Source organism: Artibeus jamaicensis, unplaced genomic scaffold, assembly GCF_021234435.1.
Source record: "Artibeus jamaicensis isolate MK-2021 breed Jamaican fruit bat unplaced genomic scaffold, CSHL_Jam_final contig_519, whole genome shotgun sequence".
NCBI lineage: Eukaryota > Metazoa > Chordata > Mammalia > Chiroptera > Phyllostomidae > Artibeus > Artibeus jamaicensis.
Window position 1 is genome coordinate 25,316,866 of NW_026521871.1, and position 19,926 is coordinate 25,336,791.

The 19,926-nt window shown below is 45.4% G+C and overlaps 1 protein-coding gene across 1 annotated transcript; it reads right to left on the reverse strand.

The window, feature by feature from the left end:
* Positions 1–1,005: 1,005 nt before the first annotated feature.
* SOX14 (SRY-box transcription factor 14) lies at positions 1,006–1,728 on the reverse strand. The gene has a single exon (XM_037139278.2). The coding sequence runs from the start codon at positions 1,726–1,728 to the stop codon at positions 1,006–1,008; it is 723 nt and encodes a 240-aa protein (XP_036995173.2).
* Positions 1,729–19,926: the final 18,198 nt, after the last annotated feature.

Below are 19,926 nucleotides of genomic sequence, written 5' to 3' on the forward strand. Positions count from 1 at the left end.
GATATGGTTGGGGCAAATTATAGACTCTAGTCCCCCGTGCACCTGGCCTGCGAAGACCATCACACTTGCCAACGCAAGCCAGCCGCCAATCGCCGCTGCTAGAGTTGCTCTGGGCACTCTCGGCTTCCCAGCGACCCAACTCCCAGCCCAGAGCGGGCCTCCTGACTTCAGATTTTATGCACATCAAAGGTTACTTTTTGCAATGACAGATTGTCTTTATTCAAAACATCTTTGTTCAACAAATGAACAGAATAAGAAGATAAAATCCATTTCCAAGACATAGTCAAAACATTTATGACCATTTAAGATGTTTTTATTCTTTTAATTTTTGTTCACTTTCTACTTCCTGACTTCATAACCGGACATTCTGTCTAAAAGTAAACTTAGGTCGCTAGGAGCACTGCTTTATACAAAGTAAATAACGATGTGGGTTCTCTTTATCTTTTAAAAAAGCAAACACTATCATAACATGATTTTAAATAGAAATGTTTCCCTTTCTGTAGTTTTAAACTTTTAAACCTTTCCCCCACACACGAAGAGCAAATGGCACCTAGTTGTGTTGTGTCTGATGGCAGAACACGGAGCTGACTCTTTCCTTCGGGGAGCAAAAGAACAAAAATATATGCATATTCTAGATATAATACCAGGATCTGAGAGTTCTGGAGTCCAACGCCCATCAGAGGAGAGAGAAAGGGACATAAATAAAGCAAACTGCCTGCTTTGTTTGTCCAAAGGTACAGTTGGAGATTTGATTTGGGACAGTTGGGGAAGGGCAACTGTATAGCGGTCGTAATGTTCCCAAGTTTCTGGCACCTGTCTGCGCCTTGGGTCCGGTAGGACGCTCCTACCATCCCCTTTAAAGAGAGAGGCAGAGTCTGGGGGTAGGGTAAAGGGCAGCCGGCAGGAATGGCCCAGAGACGTCCGCAGGCCCCAGGTAGGCGCAGAGGACGGGATACAAACCCGAATTCCAGGCCGCCCTCCAGGTCTGGCGGGCCGAGCTGGGGGTTACATGGCCGTGGCGTGGGCTGACGAATAAGGGTCTATGCCAGTCTTGGTCATGCCCGGGAAGAGGATGTAGGCGACAGGGGGCTGCAGGGTGGAGGCAGACCAGGCGGTACAGTTACAGGGCACCACGTAGCCCGGGTTGGTGGGGGACAGGTGCGTGTGCGTGTGCTGACTGGGGCAGCCGAGGCTGCCGAAGGCGCCGTTCTGGTAACCCAGGGTGGACGCGTAGGGCAGCGCGCCGGTGGCCAAGGTGTGGGGCACTTCACCCATCTTCTGGATGGCGCTTGAGCTAAACTGCGCAGGGTCCAGCAGGGAGTAGGGCGCCGAGGCGGGCGGCAAGAAGGCCCGGGCTTTCTCGGGCGCGCTCAGGAGGCCGTCGGAGGCCCCCACGGGCAGGCCGGCCGCCTTGAGCGGGTCCGTGTCGCCCAGGTAGGGCAAGGGGAAGACATACCTGTCCTTCTTGAGCAGGTTCTTGGGCTTGCGCCGCGGCCGGTACTTGTAGTCGGGGTGCTCTTTCATGTGCTGCGCGCGGAGCCGCTTGGCTTCGTCGATGTACGGCCGCTTCTCTGCCTCCGACAGAAGCTTCCACTCGGCGCCTAGGCGTTTGCTGATTTCTGAGTTGTGCATCTTGGGGTTTTCCTGGGCCATCTTGCGCCTCTGGCCTCGGGACCATACCATGAAGGCGTTCATGGGTCGCTTGATGTGGTCTGAAGGTTTGGACATGGTCCCGGAGGCTAGGCGGGTGGGGGTGGGGAGTGCAGGGGTTCTGCAGGCGAGCTGGACGCGGTTGTCTGTCTGTCTGCCTGTCTGTCCGTCCTGAGCCGAGATTCTGCGCTCCCCTCGCCTCCACACTGCTGAGGGGAAGCCAGAGAGAAGCGCTAACCTCGAAAAGTTCAGCTGATCATGCCAGTCTTCGCACCCAGGCGGGCCCCGAGGGGCGAGTGGGGACAGGAAGGGCGGGGGAGGAGAGGGTGGCCGGCCCTGGGGGCTGCGGACACTCGCTGGGGCCCAAATACCGGAGTCTCTGGGATTAAGTGGCCAGGTAATTTGCTGGAGAGGGCAGGAAGCTCCACCTTCTCCCCCTTTCCACTTTTGCTTTCTCTAGTTCTCTTCTCTCCAGTGTCTACGGCCGTGGCTCCCTCCCCCCTCCCGTGGTTTTCCCGGAGCTGCCTCGCCTAGCGCAGCACCTGGCTGAGAATGCGGGGAGGCTGGTGAACTGGAGCCAAAAGCGGCGAAGTTCAAAGGCGAGGTGGGCCGGGACGGCACGCACTCTGACATAAGCGTGGGGCGGTGACTCCCCAACCTGGGCTCCAATCAGCAGCAGAGGAGGAGAGGGGGCGCAGAGGACCACGCGCTTGCTGAGGCTGGAGGGAGCGCGACTGGCGGGGGCGGGGAGAGGTACGAGCCGGAGACTGAGATGCGAAGAGAGCGGCCAGCCCGAGGTTTGGGACTTGGACTCCGTGTTATTTCTGGCACTGTCAACAAATAAAACGCTTTGTGTCTGTTGTCTTTCCCGGTTTGCAAAGGAGAATTAAGGCTTAGAATACAAAGACCCGGCAGGGGGGTTGCAAAGGGAGCGAGCAGAGAACGCATGTTGATAAATAGGGCAGCCTCGTCAGGAAATGTCAGGACAGCACTTTACCCCCTTCCCGGCCCTTGTCAAAGATCTTCGGAGAGAAAAAGAATATATCAAACAGAGGTTAAAAAGAAAAATAAACTTTCGAGCCATACCTTCCGCAGTTCTGGGGTTGCGGTCTGACGGGAGGTCCCTGAGGCACAGCCTCCACCCTGCCCCGGGGCGCAGCGCGCTGGCAAAGCGCTGGGGCCCCGGGCGAGCTCCGGGGTGCCTTTCCTGACGCCGTTGCCTGAAAGCCTGGAGTCCCGCAGTGCAGAGGTTTGAGTCCGGGTTGGTGAGCATTGAAGAGCACTGCGATCTGCTCTTCCCGTTCTTGGAGGGGGCGGGAATGAGACTTTCATCACGATTCCTCTTTATGTCATTAGTCTTCAGTGTTTTTTAAACCTCCAACTTTCCCTCCACATCTCCCAACACAGGAAAGGTAGCCTGGAGGCCAGCAGGTGCATAGCAGGGCGTGGGGCTTTCCAGTTGCCCCCTGTGCAGCGGCCTTAGAGCAGAGACTCGGTCTGCATCCCCACCCACGGCCGGTTTGTCCCTCGGTGCCTCTTCCCACCCAGCGAGAAAGCGAGACTCATTTCTTGCTTCAGATGAGCATTTTCGGGTAAAAAGGACGAAATAACCCTCAGAGCAGACCCGCACGCCTGTTTCCTTTGAATAATTGCCTGCCCGATGTGAAATGCCCTTGGGGAAAATATTTATTAAATGGAAACCATTGTCCCAGGTCCAGCAGGACCTGCGTGTGTTCCAGGCTTATTGGCTTTTGCACCAGCCTCTCTCGGGAAGACCGACTAGAAACGAGCACCGCTCCGCGCGCTTGGAGAGGTTGGGGGTTGGGGAGAACTAGGCAGAGAACAAGAAGGCAAGGAGACAGTGTCTTTCTTTAGCATATAGTGTGTCGAGTTTGAGGTGAGGACTTTGTTTCTCCTTCCTACGATTAGAAAGACGCTAGGCATTTCTCACCCTTAGCGCACTCTTCAGTGAAGTGGACGCTATGCCCATTTTACAGATTAGGAAACTAAGGTTGAGAAAGGCTAAGACATTTGCAAAAAGTGACTCCAAAGAAAAATGGTGACCCGGGGTGTACAGGAATTGAAAACCCTATTTTTTTTCTATTTTACACGGCCCCACTTCGGATTTCCTGGTGTTGCAGCTAAACGTGGAACTCTCAACGAGATTATTGGAGCCATCGAAACCAGCCACGGAGATAAATGGCACTGGGAGGCTAACTGTCGTGCCTGTTCTTGATTCACTTAGGGCTCTGATCGGACCGTGTGCCTCCTTGAGCGGACTCCACCTCGCGCCAGCCGCTCACCTCCACGTGAGCTCGAGAGCAGGGGAGCGGTCTTTGCCTTGCTCTCAGCTCGAGTCCTGGCCTCCATCCTGCCTTCAACCCCTGTTTTCTCCGCAAGTTTCATGTGGCTTGGGTACCAGAAAGTGGAAGCACTTTTCAGCCCGGTCCCGGAGACTCGCAGGCAACCCTTACCCAAGTGGAATTAGCCTGCAGACTCAGCCCAGGAGATTCGAGTTCCCACCGGAGACCGAGACAGTGTTGGGAAGGAAAAGACAGAAACGCTACGATCTGCTGAGGTCTAGCATCTGGCGGGGATGGGCCAGACTCGCACACCGGAACCCTCAGGGGACGCTGAAGCCACACTCAGAAGTTTGGGTCAATGCCAACCGACCTTTTGGAAACTGTTCTAACAGGGGGTCTGGCACGGGGTCGTTGACCCTTCCTCCGTTCCCAGCTTCCGGGCCGACTCATTCAATTGCCCTGAGGCAGCTCGGGCGGGTCCTCCTTCACTTCCTCAATTCTTCCTCCTCCCACTGACGCGCCGGGGCTTCTCTCTAAACATCTCGCACTTCGCCCTAGTTCTCATTTCCAGGCTCCGGAGCAGATTAGTACCCAAGGCTTCAAATGATGGGGTAGTGGCTATTGCGCGGGGCACCACCTAACTTCCCAGGGGTCCCGAGCCCCAGGGTGCTTGGGTCAGGATGCACTGACCCCGACGGGCACCACCATTCCCCTGCCTTTCTTGGCCTTGGGACTTGAACTCAGCGCTGCAGGGGAACGCCGGGCGGGGCGGGCCCTGGCTTCGTGGCGTCTCCTACAGGACCAGCGCAGCCACATACACCCTTACATGGTGCTGGTTGGCTGTGGGTTTATTCAGGACTCCTCAGAATTCCCGTGATCCCGAGGCCTGACCTGGTGCTGTTTTCAGCCCAGGCCTCTACCTGTTTTGCGCTGCCCGTCTCTGTGAGCTCTGTCTCCCCGCCAGGTCTAGGCAACGAGGCAGAAATCCTGGAGAGGAGGCCCCTGGAGAGAAAGCAGCAGCTTTGGTCACCGCTGGAACAAGCCTTAGGACAGAGGTCGTACACACGCGCCTCTTACTTTATCACAGCCGGAAGCTGGGGCTTTTGGCCACCAGACCACCGTCCAGAGCAGAGACAACCCTGAGACTTGGCCTTTTCGCTTCTGCGTTTGCCTAGAGCGCAGGCGGATAGCCTCAGTGCGCATCTTGGCGCGAAGCAGTCACTCAAGACTTGAAACGTGCTCGCTTACGCCTAATATTGGACCCCTGAGCTACAGGGATTCTGACTGCGAATCCACACGGTCCCTGCAGAAGTGAAGGAGAGGTTGCCACCCTATCTATTTCTCACACCACCCACTCTGCCCAGTGTCCCAGTGAGATCCACGATGCGTGTTCTTCTCTTTTGTCTCTAGGCCTTTGTAGGGAAACTTCCCCCTCTCCTTCTGCCCAACTCCTGTTCGTACCTCAGGTCTCTTTAAAGGCTTCACCTCTTCTGTGGAGTCTTCTCTGGTTTCTGGGCTGGACTAAGACACCTTCTATGTTCTCCCTCACACACCCTCTTCTGTTCATGTCCTCTTCCCCGGCCTCGTGTGCAGCCCTGTCGCAGCCCACCCAGGCCATCAGACTTCGAGCGCCTCCAAGGCGGTGGCTGAATGTTATTCATTGAGTGCGCACAACTCTGAGAGCAGGGAAGATGCTTCGTAGTTTCCTTCTGCTCAGGCTTAAACTTTTCCTACGGGGACAGGACCCCAGACGCAGCAGCCTGGTAAAGCCAAGCTCAGAAGTCTTCGGGCTCCCAGGCTTATACCACTTGCCTGGCCTCCACGCTCTGCCCTCCTTCCAGCCACCACACTCTCTTTTCTAGTGGACAGAAGGCTCGGCTCCCAGGCCTCCAGGAGCGAGCGACAGCTGAGCGAACGCGGGCAGAGGAAGGCGTGCAGACCAAGGCTTGGAGAACAGGGATGGGGGTTGGGGTTGGAGGAGAGGGGATCTTCCCACGTGGGTTGCGCTAAATGGTTTTTCAGGAGTGATCCAGAGAGGCGCCTGCGTCTTGAGGGGCCGAGGTGTTGGGTGCCAGTGCTGCTAGCTCACTGCCGCCCCTCCGGGGTTCCGGAGCTCCTGGGGGAAGTTCCAGGTGCCGGTTTTGGGGACTTTATGCGCACAACCCTGGTTTCAGCTCTTCCCTGGGAGTGTGAGCTGGAGGCTCACTGATGTTCAGCTACAGGAGCGTTAATCCCGCCCACTCTCGAACGTTTGCAAGCATCCAAAAGACAACATTGAGTGATAGAATGCCCTTGGGAAATAACGCAATTGGTTAAATTGTAAACTTCTCATTTTCTTATTAGCGAGAATATTTTAATATTTAGCTACCCTACTTTTTTTGTTTTCCCCTGTTTTTTGGTCTATTTTCAAAATCAGAGACTTCATGCATCCCGTCTCTTGAGAGTGTCTGAAAGGATCCAGGGCTCTGGTCCTATTATTTCCTGGCAAATGTTTGAGGGTCTTTTCTCTAGAACACAGCCCATCCCACTAGGAGAGTGTTGAAATTTTGTAAAACTCCACATGGTCCTCGCACAGATCACAGAGGAGGGCATGGTTTCCAGCAAGAAACAGAACAAACTCTGGTCCCAGGACAAACGCCTGGAGAATCTGCAGCATAGTGCGTTTGTCTGCTCAGAGCTAGCAGAGCTCTTGGCTAGGCTAAAGGACACTTCTGTCTCAACACCGGGAGCGCACCCACGTAAGGAGACTTTCGATACTTGAGTAGCTGGAGTCTCTTTGTAGCAGAGATCACGTGATCACCAATGTGGTAAAAGTTAATAGATGATTGCATAACTTTACACACATCTCCCAGAAAATAGGAAGGATAAAGCAGGGGCAGGGCTTTGAAAACTTCATATTTATTCAGCAATTAGAAGAGCTACATGCTGAGCACCTACTATGTGCCAGGGTGAGTGCTGACATACAGCAGTGAACAAAACCTGCAAAAGTCCTTCTTCCTTGGTGCTTACAGCCTAATGGGAGGACAGACACAAACAAATTTCTGCGATCACTCCTGGCTTGACCACTAAGTAGCTGCATCAGTTCAGGTAATTTAACTTGTTGGTGTGCTGGTTTCCTTGTCTGTGAATGGCATAGTGGATTATTATCTGTACTAAATGAGTTACTATGAAGCAAGCCCTTAGAACAGCGCTTGGCATATGAAACTGCTCAACAAATGGTCAGGTTATATTATGCTTTCATTACATAAATAAGGAGTTAATTTCTGATAGTGATAAGCAGTCAACAGTGAGTCAGGATGAGACAGGGGCTGAGGTACAGTGTGTTCACTTTATATTGGGTGGTGAGGGATCTGAATACAGAAAAAGCCAGCCCTACAGAGGAAGGGTGGTGGGGTAAAGCAGGAGAAACAGGAAGTGTCACCACCTGGAACGGAGGCTAAGGGGACCCTCTGTGGTTGAAACCTAGCCATGACTTTGGGGAGAGTAAAAAAGTTGGGTGAGTTTGGCAAAACTCAAATGACTCAGTCTTGTAGATTTTATTGGTTTGTTTTATTCACATGCACTGGAAAGTCAGTGGAATGAGACACACCAGAATTATTTAATAATAATCCCAGCAACCATGCACAAATATATCTATGCTTTCACACACACACACACACACACACACACACACACACACACACACATTAGTTTTCAGAGACTTTACTTGTGGAGGACTCTCTCCTCCAGTTATGGGCAAGAAACTTTATAAATGAACAGATTTTTATTGGCTCTGGGGTGAGCTATTGAGTGCTTTGGGCTCATCTCACTCCTTTACCTTTAGGAAGCTGAGGTGTAAAAGAAGAGATAGTCATTCATAGCAGTTCATGAGTCTGAAAACATGTCCACTAATATTCAGTAGATATTAGCAGCCCAATGGGTCCCTGACTTATTCTTCCCACTTCCTACCAAGTGAAGTTCTCCTGCTTCCCTGTGAAGGGGCCCAGGCCTCTAAGTTGGCCCTATCTGGAAAAACTGAGTCCTCATTTAGCCATTTTGAATATCTCCACTTTAGAAATATAGGATTTGTTTATAAGCAAATGAGGTTTCTTAGGCTTAGAAAAAATCTCAGTGGTTGTAAGAACAGGAAAGACATATTTTGTTTCTGAGAATAAAAGCCAAAAGAATGTCAGCGTTGTGTGCCTCTGCCTTGGATTTTATTGTGTTCAGATTTTCCACATATATTAGGGCTCTCCCACCCCTATTCTTCTAATGTAAGAATCCTTGGTCAGCTTTTATCATAAATAATACTCCTTAAGGCTCTGTGTTTGCTAATGCAATCGGCCAAGTTACTGGAGCATACATTCTCTTGCCAATTTTATCACAAATTATGTGCTGCAGAGGATAAGACCAAACTCTGGCAAGAAGCCCCAATCAAGGATCAGAGTAACACTTCCTCTTTTTTGTGGCACCTGCCTCAGCCCACAACCTGAATAGCAAGAAATATTAGGGCACACAGCACTTGAAAAAGGTGCTTCATTCAATGCTTATTTTCATCTACCTGGTGTTTCTTTTAAAGCATCATTTTTACAGGTTGTAAAGCCCAACAACCCTTGACATTTTATTTAACATGAAAGTAATTGAAATATTTGTTGAGTGAGTTGGTGCTTAAGTAGAAAGAGCTATAAAAATAGAATTCAAGACCTAAGGCTTGTAATTACTGTGAGACCTTGGGCAAATTGTGTGACTTATCATGGTCCCCAGTGTAACAAACTACCCCAAAACTTAGTGACTTAAAATGATAAACTCTTATTATCTTGTATGCCTTCTGAGGATTAAGAATTCAGGAGCAGCTGAACTGGTTGGTCCTGACTCAGGGACTCTTATGAGAAGGTAATCAAGATGTTGTTGGGCTGACTGAGTGGGAGGATCTGCTTCCAGACTCACTTATGTAGCTGTTGGCAAGAGGCCTTTAGTTTCTCACCACAAGGGTCTTTCCCTGAAAACTGCTCACAATATGGTAGCTTGGTTCCCTTTGTGCAAGTGATCTGAGAGGAACTCAGACAGAAGGCTGGTACAATGTGGGAGGAGACTAAGCAAAGGTGGGAATACAGGAAGGAGGGCTGATTGGCAGCAGTACTGGTGTCTTCCAAACATAGGCTCCAACTGGATAGTAGAGGGGATGAGCTTTGTAGGCAGCAAAACTTCATCACTCTTAAGTTATCCTCACTGATGCTATCACAGCTGACTGACTATTGGCAGACTTGTGCAAAGATCCCCATTTTGTCCTAATTTCTACTGCTTTCCTCTGCTAGCACACATTTGACCCTGATGGGGTTGGATCTTGACTTTTTTCAGTGTCTTTAACGCCATCCCGTCCCTCACCCTTATCATCCCCAAACTGTATCCTATTAACTTCTGTAGTTGAATCTCAGCCAGGGTGCTCACTGATTATTAGGGTGCCAAAAAAGGACTTGAGAAGCTGTATTTAAAAAGAGGACTACTACCGAAGACCCAGGTCAGCATGACTGTAAGGGGAAGTGACAGACCGTGTTGTCAATACTTGGCAGCCCCTCTGACATCACCTCACCCTCTGTCTGCTCTTTAGCTAGTACTGATACCTACAGTTATATAAAATGTGATAATGGAGAAAGAATAATGTCTTCAATAGGTATTGCTGAGAAAACTGGATATCCACATGAAAAATAACAAAACTCAACCACTATCTTGTATCATACGCAAAAATTAACTCAAAATGGATTAAAGATTTTAATGTAAGATGTAAAACCATAAAACTCTCAGAAGAAAACACAGATGATTAGCTCCTTTCTATAGGTCTTGGTGAAAAATTTTTGAATCTGACAGCAAAAGCAAAAGCAACAAAAGCAAAAATAAATAAATGGGACAATATTATACTAAAAAGCTTCTGTACAGCAAAGGAAACCATCAACAAAATGAAAATCCACTGAATGGGAGAAAATATTTGCAAACCATATACCTGATAAGGGACCGGTAACAAGGGGGAGGAGGACCCCCAAAACCATGGAATTTGTTTATAAAAATTGTGCATTTATTTGTACATGTTTAAACTTCAGTCACCTTCAAAATGCCATGTCTGTTTGATGACTCAATCCTTTTTTTGACTGCTTAAAACAGTTTTTTTAAATATATTTTATTGGTTATGCTATTACACTTGTCCCAATTTTCCCCTTTCCCCCCCTCCACCTGGTATCCACCATTCCTTCTGGTAATCCCCCCTCCTTAGTTCATGTCCATGGATCATGTACATAAGTTCTTTGGCTTCTCCATTTCCTATACTGTCCTCAACATCTCCCTATCTATTCTGTATCTACCAACTTGTACTTAATCCTGGCACCTTTTCCCCCATTCTCTCCCATTCTCCCCCTTCCCCCCTCTACTGATAACACTCCAAATGATATCCATATCTGTAATTCTGTTTCTGTTCTGCTTGCTTGCTTAGTTTGTTTTTAGATTCAATTGCTGATAGTTGTGAATTTATTGCCATTTTAATGTTCATAGTTTTGATCTTTTTCTTAAATAAGTCCCTTTAACATTACATATAATAATGGCTTGGTGATGATGAACTTCTTTAGCTTTACCTTGTCTGGGAAGCACTTTTTCTGCCCTTCCATCCTAAATGATAAGTTTGCTGGATAGAAAAGCAAGGATCTAGGTTGTAGGTCCTTGCTTTTCATCACTTTGAATACTTCTTGCCAGTTCCGTCTTGCTTGCAAAGTTTCTTTTGAAAAATCAGCTGATAGTCTTATAGGAACTCCCTTGTAGGTAACAATCTGCTTGTCTCTTGCTCATTTTAAGATTCTCTCTTTATCTTTAATCTTTGGCATTTTAAAATGATTATTTTTCAAGATTTTATTTATTCATTTCCAGAAACAGGGGAAGGGGGAGAGAGAGAGAGGAAGAGAAACATCAGTGTATGGTTGCCTCTCACATGCCCCCTGCTGGGGACCTGGGCCACAACCTAGGCATGTGCCCTTACTGGGAATTGAACAGGTGACCCTTTGGTTCACAGGCAGGCACTCAGTCAACTGAGCCACACTAGCTGGGGCTAATCTTTGGCATTTTAATTATGAGGTGTTTTGGTGTGGTCCTATTTGTGTCCATCCTGTTTGGGACTCTGTGCTTCTTGGACTTGTATGTCTATTTCCTTCACGAAATTAGGGAAGTTTTCTTTCATTATTTTTTCAAGTAAGTTTTTTATTTCTTACCCTTCCTTTTCTCCTTCCGGCACTCTTATGATTTGAAGTTGTTGCAGAGGTTTCTTAGCCTATGTTTGCTTTATTGGATTCTTTCTTCTTCTTGCTGTTCAGATTAAATGTTTTTTTCCACCTTATGTTCCAAATCATTGATTTGATTCTCAGCTTAGTCCATTTCACTTAAAATTTTTCTTTATTTCACTTAGTGTTAACTTTGTTTCTGGTTGGGTCTTTTTTATGCTGTTGAGGTACCTAATGAGTTCCTCAAATATCCTAACAATGAGTATTTTGAACTCTGCATGTGATAGATTGCTTATCCCCATTTTGTTTTCTTGTTTTTCTAGAATGTTATTCTTTCATTTGGGCCATGTTTCTTTGTCTGCTCATTTTGGCAGCCTCCCTGTGTTTGTTTCCATGTATTAGGTAGAGCTGCTTTGACTTCCTGTCTTAGTATTGTGGCCTATTGTAGAAAAGTGTACCTGTAAGTTGGATGGAGCAGAGCCTTAGGTAATTTTCAGGGCAGAACAACCGACATGAACCAGGTTGATGGAGTCTCCAATATGGTGTCACCGCTCTGTGGTTCTGTGTGGGCAAAGGCTCAGAAAGTGGACAATGCCATTGCCTTGCCTCTGGAGTTTTATATGGGAGGATGCTGTCCCCCAGCATTCTCCCTGATGCCAGACACTTCAGTTTCTCCCTTTAGGCATGCCACTGGTGCCCTTTCAGCTGCCGCCCTGATACTGGAGCCAAGAGGAAGTAACTCCTAAGTTGTGAGCCCTTTAAGAGGAGATGCCTGAAAATCTGGCAGTTTCTTCCACTGCCCCAATCCCCACTTGTTTTTACAGAGAGAAGTTATGGGGACTTGTCTTCCTGGCACTGAAACCCTGGGCTAGGCGGTCTGGTATGGAGCTGTGATCCCTCACTCCTGAGGTATCCCTCCCAATTTTTATCCACCACACATGGGTGTGGTACTGCCCTTCCACACCACTACTTCTCCATGTCTCCATGCATCTCCATGCACCTCTGCCCCTCCTACATGTCTGGATGAATGTGACTTCTCTTTAATTCCTTGATTGTCATACTTCTATACAGCTTGACTTTCTGATGATTCTGGGTGACAGTTGTTTTGTAGTTTAGGTGTAATTTTTGCAATTTTTGCTGTGGCTGTGCAAGGTGGTGAGCCATGTTTACCTATGCTCCATCTTGAATGGAAGTTCTAGTACCTCAAAACAGTTTTTGAAGTTGTTAATTTTGGTGCCTTTTCATGCTTCTGCCGTTTTTTGTTTCACCTTTCCACATCAGCAAAATGTTTCCCTTTGAGGACTTTTTTCAGCTGGGGAAAGAAAAAATGTTGATTGGGGTGAGATTGGGTGACTAGGTAGTGTGTGGCATGGGGGTCATGCCATTTTGGGTCCAAAAGTGCTGAACACTCAGTGTTGTGTGGGCACATGGGCTCATAAATCTCCTATCATGAAATAGGAAAATATGTCGAAAGAACCTTCAAAAGAATTCACAGCCTGTCACAACAACACCGGCTGGTATACTGATACAGATGGGTTCCTAGAACACTCGCCTAGTGGTGGAAACCTGTACTACAAGGGGCCCACCCTCCAGAAGATAATTTTGGGTTCTTTGGGGGTCCCCCCTGTATAAAAAATGCATACAACTTAATAGCAAAACAAAAAACAAAACCAAAACCAAAAACAACCAATCTGATTAAAAAACATGCAGAAGATCTGAATAGACATTTTTCCTAAGAAGATATGCAAAAGACCAACAGGACATGAAAAGATGCTCCACATCATTGTCAGGGAAATGCAAATCAAACCACAGGGAAATAGCATCTCATACCTACTGGAATGGCTATTGTCAAAAACACAAGAAATAAGTATTGGCAGAATGTGAAGAAAAGGGTAGCCTGTACACTTTTAGTGGGAATGTAAATTGGTGCAATACTATGGTAAATACAAGAAAATTAAAAATAGAACTACCATATAACACAGCAACTTTACTTCTGGGTATTAATCCAAATAAAATGAAAACACTAACTCAAAATGATATATGTATACACCTCCATGTTCACTGCAGCATTGTTTACAATAGCCAAGTTATGGAAACAACCTAAGTGTGCATAGATGGATGTGTGGATAAAGAAATTGTGGTGTGTGTATGTGTGTGTATATACATATATATAATGAAATATTATTCAGGCATAAAAATGAATAAAATCTTGCCATCTGTGATAACATTGATGGATTTTGAGGACATTATGCTAAGTTGACGGAGAAAGAGAAATACCATATATGTGGAAGCTAAAAACCAAAACAAATTTTAAACAACTCCAACTGAGAAAACAGATTAGAGGTCAAAAGATAAACACAGAAACAGACAAAACCCTCCCAGTTAAAGAAAAAGAGTAAAAAAAAATTTAAAAACAGAGAAAGGAAAACAACTGTAAGTAATATATTAATTAGCAGTCAGTTGGTAAGGAACCAGTGCATTGACTTTGAATAGGCTGATCAATTTAACCTTTTCCTTTTTTTGTTATTGAAATTTTATTTTACTGAAATAATACATTCATACATTTAAAAATTTCAGATAGTACTGATGCCTAGTAAGTCTCCTGCTCCAGTACACTCCTGCTCTTCACTATACCCCAAAGAGCTTCTCTCCAGAGATAATCATTTCCCATTCTTTCAGAATCTCTTCACATCTCTGTATTCTTAAAGAATATGCCGACTCTTATTTATTATCGGTTTAATAGGCGAGGAGTTAGTACTCTGACCCCACCTTCACCTCCTCTGCTTCCCGTCTTCCACCCTTCCAATGTAGTTCTATTTTGGTTTATTTTTACTTAAATCAGCAGTGTTTACATTTATTATGCCTATGCAAATATTCACAGTCGAGCATGCGGTGCATTATGACTTCCTTCATTTCTTATTTCCTATTAATTGTCCTGTTTCCCACTTTCTTGGTTTGCTTTATAACTGTCACCAATTCTCCTCAATTTTCCCAGAGCCTCTCATAATTTCACACAATGGTCAGGGAGTCTACCATTCTCATTTCTTGCTTGGAGACATCCTTTCTGGAGGTCCTTTCCTTCTGGTTTGCCATTACTGTTTTCCATTTCTCATATCTTCCCCTCTCTTGTTCACCCCATGTTTTGTTAGAGTGTAACTTCCAGGATTTTTATCAAGTTGAAGAGATGGCACAACAATGGGAGTCCGCAACGTGAGTCTCTTTAAGTCCCACTGCTCCAGTAAGGAATGGTAGTTCCTCTGCCTGGTGCCTGAGGTCTCCCTCTCCATTAATCTTTACCCAGAACATTCCCTTCACTTCTCCTATGTTGGAGCTTTGGTTTTTGTGTTCTGTCTTCCCCCTCAGGTTTCATCTTTCATGCTTTTGAGTTGCAGGAATAACTTGTTCTCACCTTTGCTCCTCTTTTTGGCGTTGTCCCCCTACCTTTAATTATCTGAGCTCCTGTCTGCCTTAGCCCTTGGCATTCTTTCTCCCCTGCCTTCTAGAGGCCAATGCCCTCATGCTTCCTTGTGGCAGTCCTGTCCTCTGGAAAGTATTACTAGCACATGCTTCTTTACTCTTATTAGAACTTTCCCTAAAAACATACAAGGGGACAGTTATATCTGGAACAAGCCTGACCTAGGGCTCTGGCAGAACTAGCATCTCTGATTCTTGTATGTGTTAGTTCAGCCATGACTTGTACCTCTAGGTCTTGAGGGCCCAAGAACACTTGATGGAAGAATTGGGCAGAGGAGGTCCTTCCAGGTCATTGTCCACAGGAATTTCAGTCACACCAGTGAGGCAAGACTCAGAAAGTAATTTGAGAGTGGTCAATTGTAACAGGTGGTCAACAACAATTATTTAAATTTTCTTTTCTTATACTATGTACCGCGTGCTATGCAAACACTCTTTATATGTATTATTTTACTTGATACTCAATAAGACTAGGCAGAGAAATCTGTTGTTATCCCCATTTTGAAAATAAGGAAATTGAGGCCCTCCCAAATTTAGATAAAACTGCCCCAAATCAAAGAGCTACTAATTGCTGGATTCAGGATTTGAACTCAGGTATTGTCTGACTTAAGAGCCCTTATCTTGCTATCTCAATTCCCCTCAGTATGACTCAGTGTAAACTTGGATGGAACTTAAGTATAGTATGAAGCAGCAGAGGACAGCATAGACAGTTGAGGGCTAGATCTTAACAGAAGGCTATTTAAGCAGGGTCCTTGACTCTTTTATTTTACAAAAGGATGGGAAGGATTTTATAGGCTGAGGGGAGGAGAGGAGGCAGCTCAGATTGGGAGGTGTGTACATTGGGGCAGGTACAGAGATAGGATGAAGGACTCTGTGAACTGGGAAAAGGTGAAAGGTAAGGTGAACCAAATAGAGATTAAAAATGGGACTTCATGAAGGTCAGTATGAGAGTGTTATGTAGATGGATGGAAATGCGAAGAATTTGGAAGTTACCCTGTACTTATTGACTGTCCCTGTTTATTCTGGGTAAGCATTTGCAATGTCTCTGCTAATGCTACACTTATTTCAATAAATTCCCCTAAATTCTTACTTATATATCAGAAAGCAGCATGTCCAATTTGCTGACAAGTACTTATTTTGGTCTGTTATTATGGCTTTAACCAAATATATCTTGCAGTAGTTCTTTGCTAAAAATAAAAATATTTTTAGGTTTGTACTTATTATGCTAGAGTGGATTGATCCCCTTATCAACCTATGTTCAACAGCTACATTCAGTAGGATAATTTTAGCAATGATTAGTCTTCCCTATAAATCAGCGCAGTGCATTTATAATCCTTGGATTATCGTTTAAAAGATAATCTCAATCCTCATATTTCACAGTGCTTATTACACACTGAGATTTTTTGTTTATTAATCCCTACAATAGACACAGGTTTTGAGAGGAAGAAGCTACCTTGGAATGGTGTGGCAAGGGTCATTTATGTAAATGCATGTCATGGGGCTAGGATTGGTATATAGATCGGCCTAATCCTATCCTACCAGGCTGCCTCACTGAAATGCTTGTTTTAAAGTGTTTAAAGGTAGGGCTTATTTACTGGCCATGTGAAGATGGACTGTAGCTGAGTAACTAGGTCAGATACCTTGAAGTTATTCTGTGGCCCTGGCTGGTCACACAAACCCCCTCCTCATTTGTGAACCATCGTATCGTGATTCTCTGCCTGATAGGCAATGCTGACCACCCAGCTAACAGTCATTTTCTCTATTCTTTTTTGCTAATAAAACCTTGATTTTTTCAATATCCAGCACCCAGGGATTGTTTGATTAAACCTATCATAGACTCTCCATCTGCCTGCCAGTGACTGGTTTAAAAGTGGGCATGTGACCCAGTCTGGCCAGTGAGTGGAAGTCTGCTCTAGGGTGGGGTTCTGGGAAAAGTTTTCTTTGTTCTTCGGAAGAATTGCACAGGAGGAAATGATCCCTCATTTTCCTGTATTGAGATGTTATTTTCTGCATGTAACCACTTCACTACTGGAACTAGGGTGGCCTCCTTGGGAACTTGAAAGGATGGCTGAGGAGAACATGCTGAGAAGAGGAGGGTGGGGCATGGTGAAAGGGTTAGAATCTAGTCCATGGATGACCTTGTCCAGTTACTGAATAATCTGCTTTGGAACCCAGCTTTGAAACATCTTGATATGTGACAGAATTCATTTTCCTTATTCTGTAAGTCCTTTCTGGTTAGGTTTTCTGCTGGTGTAGTCAAAAGCTCCCTATGTGATTACAAAGCTTCCCTTCTTCACCATCTCAGGTTTTGTCTAGAACTGAACTCAGATAAATTTATGCAACCATGGCTAAGCTTTTACATGTAGAGGTTGAAGCTCTTGATATGCACATCTGAATATTCTTTTTATGAATTTTCTGTTCAGTTATACTCTATATTCACATACTTTAATGTAGAAAATTATGACTATTTTTACTGATCAGTTTATTTGGGTTGGCATCTGCTTACCATATAAATAACCTCTCAGTTTTGTAATCCAGGAGGAAGAGAAACAATTGGGCTGAGTTTCTCCTTATAGTATCTTAAAACAGGTACTTTCTACTTTACAGCTGCTGGAAAACATGATGTGGCTCCAATGGGATTGGAGACCCCCTCCACACACATTACAGCTTCTCAGGTCCTATCCTGAGTCTTATGAATATACTAACTTTGCCAGTCCTGTTGCAGCTGTGTGGCTGCTTGGACACTTCTCTATTCATCCATTGTTCTGACCATACTCCCTTCAGTGGGGATGCACTAAAGATCCATCAGACTTTAGCCATTTCTCCTGTGAAGTCTCTCTTAGCATCTCTTCATGCTCAAAGTTGGCTATATCTTTCCCATCTTTCCTTCCCTCCCAGCATCAGCGGAAAAGATACCCTTTCTTTCCTCCAAAGTTTCCTCTACCAGTGCATCATTCCTCTATCCTCTTTCTGCTCTAGGGCCTGGGCCCTTCATATTAACAGGGCTTCTGCAAAAACATCATCCTTTCTGCTTAATGATGGACTCTAGTTTCTCTTGTCATGAGACAAAAGACAAGCAAACTTTGTGTGTGCTGCTCCCTCAATACAGCACCCTGTGGTCCCCCTTCTCTTCACAAAATCCTCCTTGCTTTTGCATTCCAGGAGAATTGGGAGTGAATTTTGCTGAGTTTTCCCCTGTAATGGTCTCAGAATAGTAGGTACTGCCCCAGATTTTCAGAGCAGAAAGTTCATGCCTTTGGGTTTATGTCTTTTCTGCACCTCCAATCCTTAATACCCTCCCTTCTGTTCCCGGATCCCACAAATTACCAAAAATGAACTGGCAAAGGCAGCTTGGCTCTCCTAATTGCAAATGTATAACCTTGCAAATGTGTAAGTCTTGCTTTCTCTTCACTTTTTGCAGCATTTAGTACTACTGTCCATCCTCTGAACTCTTCTGTCCAAAAGGTCTTGGTCTCAGCCCTTTGCCTCCTTCCTTTTCAATTTCTCTATGTGAGAGCCTAGTCATGTAGTAAAAACATATCAGCTGAGTTCAGATGAGCTTCTAGCCAAAAGCGGTATTGTTAATCTTGTACCCAGGACACTGCAAGGTCTTGTATCTAATAGCTGAATGGACTCAGACCTGTCTTCCATTCTGATTTCTTCACCAGTTCTAGTTCCGCTTCTGTGCTTACTGAGCATTACCATGTGGGTGTCTCAATATTCTGATTCCTTCTGTCTGAAGCAGAAGGTATAGATTTTTCCTTCCATTCTAACCCCTATTCTTCTTACTTGTTTATTTCTGTTTGTAGTAGCATTATTCATTGGGGCTGGGAATATTAGGGTCATGGACTCTTCTTTATTCTTCTTCTTTCATATGTTGTCAACCACTAATCCTTATCTAATATTTTTTCTTAATGCCTTCCATTTCATCCCTCCTGTTCTTTTCCCATCTTCAGCTTTTTTTTTTAGAATGTGAAAATCACCCCCCGATTTTATTTTATTTTTTAAATATATTTTATTGATTATGCCATTACAGTTGTTCTATTTCCCCCTTCATTCTCCTCCACCCTGTTCACCCCCTCCTCCACCATTCCCCCCCCTTTAGTTTATGACCACGTGTCTCAAGTTCTTTAGATTCTATATTTCCCATACTATTCTTGCCCTCCCCCTATCTATTTTCTACCTACCATCTATGCTACTTACTTTCTGTACCTTCCCCCCACTTCTCCTTCTCCCACTCCCCTGTTGCTAACTCTCCATGTGATCGTCATTTCTATGGTTCTGCTCCTGATCTAGCTGTCCTCTTAGTTTGCTTTTGTTTTAGGTGTGATTGTTGATAACTGTGAGTTTGCTGTCCTTTCACTGTTCATCTTTTTTATCTTCTTTTTCTTAGGTAAGTCCCTTTAACATTTCATATAATAAGGGCTTGGTGATGATGAACTCCTTGAATTTGGTCTTATCTGAGAAGAACTTTATCTGTCCTTCCATTCTAAATGAAAACTTTGCTGGATAGAGCAATCTTGGATGTAGGTCTTTGGATTTCATGACTTGGAATACCTCTTTCCAGCCCCTTCTTGCCTGTAAGGTCTCCTTTGAGAAATCCGCTGACAGTCTGCTGGGAACTCCTTTGTAGGCGACTGTCCCCTTAGCTCTTGCTGCTTCTAGAATTCCCTCCTTCATTTTAATCTTGGCTAATATAATAATGATATGCCTTGGTGTGTTCCTTCTTGGGTCCAACTTCTTTGGGACTCTCTGAACTTCCTGGATTTCCTGGAAGTCTATTTCCTTTGCCAGAATGGGGAAGTTCTCTTTTATTATTTGTTCAATTAAGTTTTCCACTGGTGACTGTTCCTCTTCCCCTTCTGGTACCCCTATAATTTGGATGTTGGAACATTTAAAGATGTCCTGGAGGTTCCTATGCCTCTCTTCATTTTTTTGAATTCTTGTTTCTTCATCCTTTTCTGTTTGGTCATTTTTTTCCTCTTTCTGGTCCACTCCTTTGATTTGAGTCCCAGTTTCCTTTCCATTACTATTGGTTTCCTGTGCATTTCCATTTATTTCAATTAGTTTAGCCTTCATATGTTCCTCTAATTTGTGGCTAAAATCAACCAGTTCTGTGAGGATCCTGATCACCAGTGTTTTGAACTGTGCATCTGAAACCTTGGCTATTTCTTCATCGCTTAGATTTATTGGCTCTGGGGCTCTGAGTTGTTCTTGAGCCATGTTTTGATCTGTTCATGCCTGTTACATATGAGGAGCAGAGCCTT